The sequence below is a fragment of the Crocuta crocuta genome, unplaced genomic scaffold (genome assembly GCF_008692635.1).
Source record: "Crocuta crocuta isolate KB4526 unplaced genomic scaffold, BGI_CrCroc_1.0 scaffold71, whole genome shotgun sequence".
Lineage (NCBI taxonomy): Eukaryota > Metazoa > Chordata > Mammalia > Carnivora > Hyaenidae > Crocuta > Crocuta crocuta.
In genome coordinates this window covers 2,104,732-2,114,234 of record NW_027527548.1, presented here as the reverse complement: position 1 = coordinate 2,114,234, position 9,503 = coordinate 2,104,732, and the positions used below count along the sequence as shown (strand labels likewise).

The following is a 9,503-nucleotide window of genomic DNA, read 5'->3' as shown; positions in this document are numbered from 1 at the left end:
AGAACTCCGGGGTCTTGCAAACCAGTGTGCTGTCTCCTTTCTGGCAAGAAAAGCCGTCTTCTGCTTTATGACTCTTCTTATTCCTACCCCCTGCTTAAGAAGATGTCAGGGAGCGTAGCACTGATACATAAAATGCAACATAACATAAATAAGAAATAGATGGGAAGAAGGAACGGCAGGATCTAAGGTTAAGCCATGAGCAAGACTAGCTTTATTTCTTTTTTTAATTTTTATGTTTGAGAGAAAAAGCATGAGCAGGAGAGGGGCAAAGAGAGGGGGACAGAGGATCCAAAGCAGGCTCTGCACTGAGAGAAGGGAGCCTGATGCGGAGCTCAAACTCATGAACCATGAGATCATGACCTGAGCCGGAGTCGGATGCTCAACCGATGAGCCATCCAGGCGCCTCAAGCCTAGTTAAAAGGGGGAATTTTTTAATTGCTGACTTGATAAACCAGCGCACTTCCGTGGGTTTTCGCAAATTTAGCTCCAGGCCCTTCTCTAGAACACCTTCTCTGTTAGATAGTTCACAGTGCTCATAAGGTGAAAATAGATTACTCAGGGGACACACCATCCTGACCCTGAGACCAGAAAGCACCATCTCTCACGGACGGCTTTCTCATGTGATGAGTAACGTCCCCTGTATGGTAAGCTCAGGAGAGGGTTCTCTCCCACCGCACACCTTGGCCCTGTGCCAAAGCTCTCCTGTAGGCCCCTGGGCTGCAGCAGTGCGTGCGGCTTCTCATGTTTCCCCTTTTGCCATGAAGTTCAAAACCAAATTATTTGTTCTTAGGGTTCACATACGGCTTCCTCCTCCTGATTTCCTGTTTCCATAATGTGTTTTGCTAGCTCCCTTGACATTTCATTTTAAGCCACCTCAGAGTCCTTTTTTAAGAGGAAGACACCATAAACCAGTCACCAGTCCCACTCCCTAGCCCATAAAGTTTCCATATGCGTGAAAGGTGGTCTCAGGGAGCTGTTGTTCCCCAGTCTCTCCCTACTCCCTCTCGCCCCCTAAATTGTAAATCATGCCCCTCTCCCTCCCAGCCGTCACATTAAGCACAGGTTTAACAAAGTGTTGTTGAGTTGAAAGGAATCAAAGGCAGTGACCGCTCTCCTTTGCTCCTGCCTCAGGCCTACCTCCTCATTGAGGAAGACATCCGGGACCTCGCTGCCAGTGATGACTACAGGTAAAACCGGTCATCTGCCCCCTGCCTCTCCCGTCCTTCGCAGTAGCCCCTTGGGGTGAGCCTGGGCCTGTACCCTCCCTTGCTTGAACTCTCCTCAATGTTTGTTCCAGAGGATGCCTGGACCTGAAGTTGGAGGAGCTGAAATCCTTTGTGCTACCCTCCTGGATGGTTGAGAAGATGCGGAAGTACATGGAGACACTACGGACTGAGAATGAGCATCGTGCTGTTGAAGCACCTCCGCAGACCTGAAGCCAGGCCTCCTGGCTGCGGGTGGCAGCCCTCCTCCAAGGCCCTCCCCCACGTGGCCGAGGCCACTGCCGGGACTGCTCCTGGATGGATCTCAGCGGCATTAAGCTGTGCCTGGGCTAGTTTGCAGTGACTCATTACAGAGCTCCCCCAGAATGGCACATGGTTCTATATTTGTAAAGTTATCGGGTTAAGAAATTAAACAGTTTGTAATAAACACAGTGAGCTTGATGTGTGGTCTGCATTGTAGGGATGGACGGGTTACCAGGGGCTCTAGAAGGGGGCACAGGGAAAAACGACCCGCTACCCCTCCCCCATTCCAGGTCAGACCCCAGGAAAGTCCCACTGCTCCATGCATATCTGCTTTATGAGACAAGGTTGGGAACATCATGCGCCTTGCTAATCTTCCCTCTCTTATTTCTTCATCACCTAAGGTATAGACGAAGTGGCCGAATGTGATGGCTGGCCCCATGGGGGTTGGTAACAGACCAGAAAATGCGGAGAGGCTTCCATTACCCCGTTTTACAGGTCAAAATACGAAAGGACCGTTGGAGAGGCCGAGTTACGAGCCTGTTTCTAAGACTCTCCAGCTCTGGCCCTCATTCCCCTCGCATGAGTGTTCAGACAGAGGTCCCTACAGAGGTGCCCGGATTTCCGGGTTGAGGGAAGGGTACCGGTGTCGCCAAGACCCGGACGCTCCCTTCCCCTGGGAGTACGGATCCCGGCTGGACGCGCCGGGCGTTCGGCACTGCAACCGGGCGCTCGTCCCGTAAGGGTTCATCATCCCACGTGGACTCTTTCTTGGCCCTTTAATGGTCGGCGTTTTCCAAAGGCCACCAATCCGCTGCAGACTCGTTAGTTAATGGCAGCCTCTTCTGCCAGTCGCCCATCCGAAGCCCGTTCCTGCCACCCAATAGTGGCACGCTGGGGGGTGGGCCTAGCAGTTGCGCGGTGACAGAGCGCTCTGGCGCTCCCCATTGGCTGGATCAAACCCAAGCGGGCCGCTGATTGGCTGGTTTCGCCGGAGGGTTACAATTCAAACGCGGGCGGGCGGCCCCCCAGCCCTGCAGTTGCAGTTGTGCTCTCCTAGTTCCTGTCGCCGTGCCCGCGCCGCCCAGATGGCCTCCCAGAACCGCGACCCAGCCGCCGCCAGCATCGCCGCCGCCCGCAAAGGAGCCGAGCCCAGCGGGGGCGCCGCCCGGGGCCCCGTGGGCAAGAGGTGAGGGGTGTGGAGGTAACACTGGCCGCGCCCAGCACGCCCTGGGCCTTGGGGTCGAGAGCTCGGACTTCCGGGCCCCCACCTCCTCCTTGAGCGGGCAGATACGGGGACAGGAGGGCACGCCGGGAGCTCGGGCTGCCCTGAGAGGGCCCCCCGAAGAGGACGGAAGGGGGAGGCAGGCTGCCACGATCCTCCGAGGGAGAGCCAAGATGAAAGTGTGCCTGGGACGTTCGGTGGCTTGGCGGGGGGAGAATGGGGACGGAAGTGGGGAGAAATTGGGACCCGGCATGGGAAGAGACGTCAGAGAAGCTGGAGGAGTTAAGAACAAGCCAGACAGCCCTGCGGGAGCCTAGATTTAGGAAGGGTGAGGACTCACTAGGACCTCCCCCACCCCCCACCCCAGTGGAAATGGGAGTGAGTGTGCCCCCGCTGGGTCTGGCCTCAGGGTAGGGGAGGCCTCCGGGACAGCTCCTCCAAAGAGACTTGGGGTGGGGGGGAGAGGCACCGCCTGGAACCCTGGCCCATCCGGACTCCCAGATGACTCCCAACGCTCATTTTGCAGGCTACAGCAGGAGCTGATGACCCTTATGGTGAGTGACTACCTGCCCAGACCCCCCGCCAGTTGACCCACCCACCACCTCCCACTTACTTCCCACTAATCAGTAGCCACCTTTTCTACATCAGGTTCCTGCTGGTGCAGATTAAAACATGAGTCCAGTTTGCGTTCTTCTGGGAAGAAGAACCCCCACCCCCACCTTTCCTTCCGGCAGTGTCTACTCCAAATCCCATACTCGCCCCCACCCCCATGAAGTTCTCTCGAAACTACAGTTCCCTGAAGCCATACGAGGCTTTACCTCTATCCTGCCTGGCCCTACTTTCTTGCCTGAAGATTTACCCATACCCTGCTCTCCACCCTTAATATTCTTAATCCTGTCATACTTTGAAATGCTTCTTCCTAAATGACCTTGTCTGCATTAACCCTGAATATCCAGCTCAAATCCTTCAGTGCCCATATGTAGATCTACGGAGTCTGTGAATGATCTGCAGGCTTTGTATGTAACCAGCACTCACTGGCATGTTGAACTGAATTCCAGCATCCAGGAAGATTGGGGTACAGCGCTCCATTCTGCTTCTCTGCATAATCCCCTCTCCTTAACATACCCAGTACCCCTCCCCACAGGGGAAGGTTCAGCCCCCAAGAACTGAATCACTTCCTCAGAAAAGCCTATCAGTTTGGCCTGGTCGCTTTCACCCACTGACCCCTCCAAGTGTACTCTGCAGCCCAGCAGGTGTTGTTTCTTCCCCAGATGTCTGGTGACAAAGGAATTTCTGCCTTCCCTGAATCAGACAACCTTTTCAAATGGGTGGGGACCATCCATGGAGCAGCTGGCACAGTAAGTGTAGGGTTGAGGGAGGTGAGTGTGGCTTTGCTCCGTCTGGGGAGAGGTATGAATGAGGAGAAATCCAAGTGCAGGTCAGCTTCAAGTCTCCAGCCTGGCAGGACATTCTGTTCTGTTCTTGTGCTCTGAGCCTATGACCCTCGTCTCTCCCTCTGTACAGTAAGAGGTTGGGTTTAAAGCAGGGCTTTCCATCTTAGATGCCTGCAGAAAGCCAGACAGAAAGGAGAAGAATGGAGGGTACGTGAGGAGTTTGGTCAGCAAAAGGCCTCAAATCTCAAGATGGTAGCTGGCCATTGCCGCGTGTCTGGCTTTTTGTTTTTGTTTTAATCTTTTTTTTTTTTTAATTTTTTTTTAATTTTTTATTTATTTCTGAGAGAGAGAGTGTGTGAGCAGGGAAGGGTCAGAGAGAGAGGGAGACACAGAATCTGAAGCAGGCTCCAGGCTCTGAGCTGGCTGTCAGCACAGAGCCCGACGCGGGGCTCAAACCCACAAACTGTGAGATCACGACCTGAGCCGAAGTCTGACGCTTAACGGACTGAGCCACCCAGGCTCCCCTTAATCTTTATTTTTGAGAGAGGGGAAGGACAGAGAGATGGAGAGACACAGAATCCAAAGCAGGCTCCAGGCTCTGAGCTGTCAGCACAGAGCCCAATGCGGGGCTCACACTCCGATCCACAAGTTCATGACCTGAGCCAAAGTTGGACACTCAACCAACTGAGCCACCCAGGTTCCCTGGTGCACATCTGGTCTAAGATTAGAAGTCCAGGGGCGCCTGGCTGGCTCAGTCAGTGGAACGTGTGACTCTTAATCTTCAGGTTGTGTAATTCGAACCCCATGTTGGGTATAGAGATTATATTAAAAAAAAAAATCTTTAAAAAAAATTCTGGATGTATGTCTAAAATATCGTGGTTTTTCCCTGTTAGTATCTAATGTTCTGACGAAAGCACAGCTGTGGTAGCCCTCAGGATGCCAGTTTACACCCCTTATCAGTAGGATAAGGATCACTGATGTCCCTACCAGATATGAGAGAAAGAACCAGAGGCAGTGCAACACTCTGTCTTTTGTCAAGTCCCAGAGAAACTCAGNGGGGACCATCCATGGAGCAGCTGGCACAGTATACGAGGACCTGAGGTATAAGCTCTCCCTGGAGTTCCCCAGTGGCTACCCTTACAACGCGCCCACGGTCAAGTTCCTCACGCCCTGCTACCACCCCAACGTGGACACCCAGGGTAACATCTGCCTGGACATCCTGAAGGACAAGTGGTCTGCCCTGTATGATGTCAGGACCATCCTGCTGTCCATCCAGAGCCTGCTAGGAGGTGACTTCTGAGACCAGCCCCTCCCCTGAACCTGGGAACCTGTCAGACCTCTCCCTGGCCAGCCTCTTCTGTCCCTGCTCATCACTGTCTTTCTGTCCATCCCACAGAACCTAACATCGATAGCCCTTTGAACACACATGCAGCTGAGCTCTGGAAAAACCCCACAGGTGGGTCCTTCGTCCCTTTCTGGCACCAGGTGATCCCTCCCGAGCCTTCAAAGGCTCCCCTCAAGCAGAAGGATCCTGGTGACTTGGGACTGTGTCCTGAGGACCAGGTTGGGAGTGGATGTCAACCCAGGTCACACACTTCTGCCTCTGCCTTGGTGTTTTCTGATTTGCCTGCTTGCTATATAAAATCAGAGAACTCTTTCCACATTAACGCAGGTTGATGGGCTTTTTAAGTAGAAGGCAAAGCTCTGTGCAGGTGATCTGCTCACTAAGGCCCCCAGCCGCCTCCCCAGCCCCACCGGAAGCAGAACACACCCCCAAGGCCTGTCTGGGTGGGCAACAGAAAGAGACTCTGTTGTACAAAGAATCCTCGCCAGCTCCCCAGACTCCGTGTCCTTGCCTGCCCTCTCGTGCATCCTAACCCTGTCCCCACCACACTGACACTTGCCTGTTCTCTTCCAGCATTTAAGAAGTATCTGCAAGAAACCTACTCAAAGCAGGTCTCCAGCCAAGAACCCTGACTGGCCAGCCTCTCTCCTTGTGTTGTCTTTTTATTTTCTCCTTAGATGGTCTGTCCTTTCCTTCAGTTCTGCCTCGGACTGTGTATCGTAAACTGTGGTGTCATTTTTGTTTTGTTTCTGTTTTTTAAATTAAGTCTCTGGTTGAGCCCTTGTGACAGATATATTAAATAAATACATTGGGTTTTTTTGTTTTTGTTTTTGTTTTTTTAACGAGTTGCCTTGTAGCTCCTCCTGGGTTGGGAGGGCTCAGCATCGGCTGAGTAGGGTCCAGGCTCTTGCCCTGCTCCTCTCCAAGGACTGGAAGCAATTGAGAGGCTGTGCGGCCAGGAAGGGTGATGAGGATTGGTTCCTCTATGAGCTTAGTCATTTTATGACTGCATCTGATTCCTCACCTAGAAGATGGAGGTCTCAAAATGCCTCTAGAGGGTTGTGACACGAACCAGGGACGTCAGTGGATACTGGAGCTGCCCAGCTGAGTTACAGATGAGGCTGAACCCGAGAGAGGGTGCGTCTATGCGTGTGCGCACAGGAGGGGGTTGGGAGGTGAGGACCAGCCACCTACTTTTAGGAGCAGATGTTCTCGTCCTAAAAAAGGAAAAAGAAGGTGCTCAGCTCAACCCTAAGCAGGCCCAGGGTCTGGGAGACAGCCAGGGAGTGCCTCTTCCCTGCCAGAGACCTCAGGACAGCTGCCAACTCCCCCCTTTCCCCAGGCCCCCCATGGATGTCTGCACACTCACAGGAAGTACATTCACCTGCTCATCACCGGCGATTCCTCCCATCCTGTACCCACTGGCCCAGGCCCCCGGCCCCTAGGCCCTCTTTCCACTGGCCTGCCACAGGCCACAGCCTTTGGGCCCCTGAGAGGAGACTCCTGTGCTGACCAGTCGGGGTCCGGGAAGTGGGTATGTAGGGTGATGGCCCCGGCCCAGATCCCGCAGGAAGATCTCCAAGGTGGACCGGCACAGCAGCCAGATGCCCTCCAACACCACCTGGGTTTGGCCTCCCCCAGCCTGGTCAGCTCCGCCAGCACAGCTGTACAGGCCTGGGAGGAGCCCGCAGCCCGCAGCAGAAGGCATCAGGGAGGTTCTTGCCTTTCTCTTACTCCTGCCAGCCCAGGCTCCTTCCCTGCCCTGTACCCCCACGGAGCAGGCAGGTGAGAAGTGGCCTGTGGGTCTGGGATTGGATTTGGATGACACTGCGGCTTGCTCTCCCCGCAGTGGTGCCCAATCAGATGTGCAGAGAAGCCTTCCTGGGGTCTACCTCCAATGCAAATTCTGATTCAGTGTGTCTGGGTGGAGCCTGAGGTTCTGCCTTCCCCCGGAAGTTAAAGATGTAGAGCAGTGTTCTCAAGGTGTGGCCCTTCCACCTGGAGCTTGTTAGGAACGCAAAGTCTTGGCCCCGACCAGCTCTCCAGGATTCTGACACTCTCTCAACTTTGAAAATAACATGGCTAGAGGATGTCTGAGAAGAGAGCTCAGAAAGTAGCACTAAGATGGTTCTTACTAAGTGCCAGCCAAGATGGGCGTTTTTTTGTTTTGTTTTGTTTTTTGCCCGCCTTAGGAAGCTTCTCCACGGGGTCCTTGATCCTAGTGTTGGGCCCCCCAGATGGCCAGATGGCCTGCCTTGAGTCAGCCACAGGGATGGACTGTGGTTCAGAGCCAATCAGTGTTCCTTGGAATTAATCCCTGGGAGAACGTAAGATGATTTTACTAATAGGGTTGCTTAAAAGAGGAGGGAGTTTGGGCAGCTGGTGCAGAGAGCTGCAGATGGAAGAAAGCCAAGCAGAGACAAGTAGCTGGGAGACGGAGGTGACCTGGAGACTGGCCTCCAGCTGACGCCTTAGCATCCCAGTTTCATGAGCCAGCAAATCCCTTTTTAGTTTAAGTCCATTTGATTTAGGTTCCCGGCAATTGGCCACGAGACGGAGAAGGTATTGCTCCCATTCACCCCACACAACTACTGAGGGCCTGCAGTAAACACCCTGTGCTTGGAGCTGGGGATCAAGCAGGGGAAAGAGCACAGCCCTGTCCTCAGTGGCTGAAGTTCGGGGGCCAGATAGGCAGGTCAGTGGGGTTGAATAAGTGTCATACAGAGTGGTGGTTAAGCGCTCAGACCTCGCAGGCAGAACCATTGTTAGAATCCCCACACCGGGGCGCCTGGGTGGCTTAGTCGGTTGAGCGTCCGACTTTCGCTTGGGTCATGATCTCACGGTTCGTGGGTTCGAGCCCCGCGTCGGGCTCTGTGCTGACAGCCAGCTCAGAGCCTGGAGCCTATTTCAGAGTCTGTATCTCCCTCTCTCTCTGACCCTCCCCTGCTCACGCTGTCTCTCTCTCTCTCCTAGAAATAAATAAAAATATTAAAAAAAAAAAAAAAGAATCCCCACACCACTCTCTGTTACTTGCATACATTTGGACTAAACCTCTCTGTAAACGGGAAATAGTAGCTGCCTCCTAGGATAGATGGACCTTAGAGTAGTGCCTGGCACGTGGTAAGCACTCCATAGATGTCGGTTGCTAGACTCGTTGCTATGAAGGCTCAGATGGGGGGGCACCTTACAAAGACCAGGAGAGTCCAGGAGGGCTTTCTGGAGAATGGATGGGTCATGAGGGAGGAAAAAGGAAGCACATTCCTTGGATAGCAACAAGTTCAGCAGTATGGAATATGGCATAAGTAGCATGGAAGTCAGGTCACAAAGGGCTTGTAAGGCCTTTAAAGGCTACTGAGAAGGTTCTGGGACACCTGGGTGGCTCAATCAGTTAAGCAACTGACTCTTGGTTTCAGCTCAGGTCATGATCTCATGGTTCAGGAGTTCGAGCCCCACGCCAGGCTCTGCTGATAGCAATGGAGCCTGCTTGGGATTCTCTCTGCCCCTCCCGCTCTCAGTCTCTCTCTCCCTCTCAAAATAAATAAAGTTTTAAAAAGCAAAAATAAAAAATAATAAAATGCAGTGACTTTACCTTGAGGCAACTAATAAAGCCTTGAATGGGGCAGTGACATGATCAGATTTGGTTTCAGAAAGCTACTTCTGGCAGTCTTCTGGGGAGCGAATGGCCAGGAGGTTAACTACTGTTCTGAGCAACCATGGTGGCCTGAGTCACAACACTGGGTGGGCTCAGAGAGGAGGGATGAAAGAGTAAGGACATAAAAAGAAAGTATCAGGCCAGAGCAAGTTGCAGGTGGGAAAGGGGGGGCGGGGCTCCAGGGGGGGGGCTCCAGAACTCCAGGAGAAACACTGGAGAACACCCGAGAAGGTGAGGGAGAGTTAGATTAGAGCAGGACAGGTTTGAAGTCCTGAGGGCGGCCAGGTAGAACTGTCCACAGATAGGTGGTGCCACAGTTAAGAGCCTTGCTCCTGTTTCCGCGTCTGTGTGTGTGTGTGTGTGTGTGTGTGTGTGCGCGCGCGCGCGTGCGCGCGCGCGCGTGTCCCCGGGCTCACCGCCTCCC

General features: G+C 53.5%; 2 protein-coding genes across 6 annotated transcripts in view; both read left to right on the top strand.

The window, feature by feature from the left end:
• The window catches only part of DNTTIP1 (deoxynucleotidyltransferase terminal interacting protein 1), a 22,343-nt gene extending 20,691 nt beyond the window's left edge, over positions 1–1,652 (top strand). For all 4 annotated transcript variants that reach the window (XM_077766426.1, XM_077766435.1, XM_077766452.1 and 1 more), the window contains 2 exons: positions 1,132–1,187; positions 1,298–1,652. In XM_077766426.1, the coding sequence (XP_077622552.1) occupies positions 1,132–1,187; positions 1,298–1,436 (195 nt within the window). In that variant the 3' untranslated portion in view covers positions 1,437–1,652. The remainder of the gene's footprint in view (positions 1–1,131; positions 1,188–1,297) is intronic.
• Positions 1,653–2,486: 834 nt separating this feature from the next.
• UBE2C (ubiquitin conjugating enzyme E2 C) lies at positions 2,487–6,250 on the top strand. 2 transcript variants are annotated; one of them, XM_077766414.1, is made up of 7 exons: positions 2,487–2,652; positions 3,215–3,242; positions 3,960–4,057; positions 5,086–5,161; positions 5,314–5,371; positions 5,479–5,538; positions 6,001–6,250. In XM_077766414.1, exons 1-7 carry the CDS (start codon positions 2,552–2,554, stop codon positions 6,057–6,059), a joined length of 480 nt encoding a protein of 159 aa, XP_077622540.1. In that variant the 5' UTR covers positions 2,487–2,551; the 3' UTR covers positions 6,060–6,250. The 2 variants fall into 2 exon arrangements, with proteins under 2 accessions (XP_077622540.1, XP_077622531.1); XM_077766405.1 differs by lacking the exon at positions 5,086–5,161 and having other exon boundaries at positions 3,960–4,049; positions 5,170–5,371.
• Positions 6,251–9,503: the final 3,253 nt, after the last annotated feature.

Excerpts from the sequence above, each read along its gene's own strand:
- UBE2C (XM_077766405.1), top strand. The coding sequence starts at position 2,552 with ATGGCCTCCCAGAACCGCGACCCAGCCGCCGCCAGCATCGCCGCCGCC. Across the intron at positions 5,372-5,478 it reads CATCCAGAGCCTGCTAGGAG|AACCTAACATCGATAGCCCT; the intron begins GTGACTTCTGAG and ends TCCATCCCACAG. Across the intron at positions 5,539-6,000 it reads GCTCTGGAAAAACCCCACAG|CATTTAAGAAGTATCTGCAA; the intron begins GTGGGTCCTTCG and ends GTTCTCTTCCAG.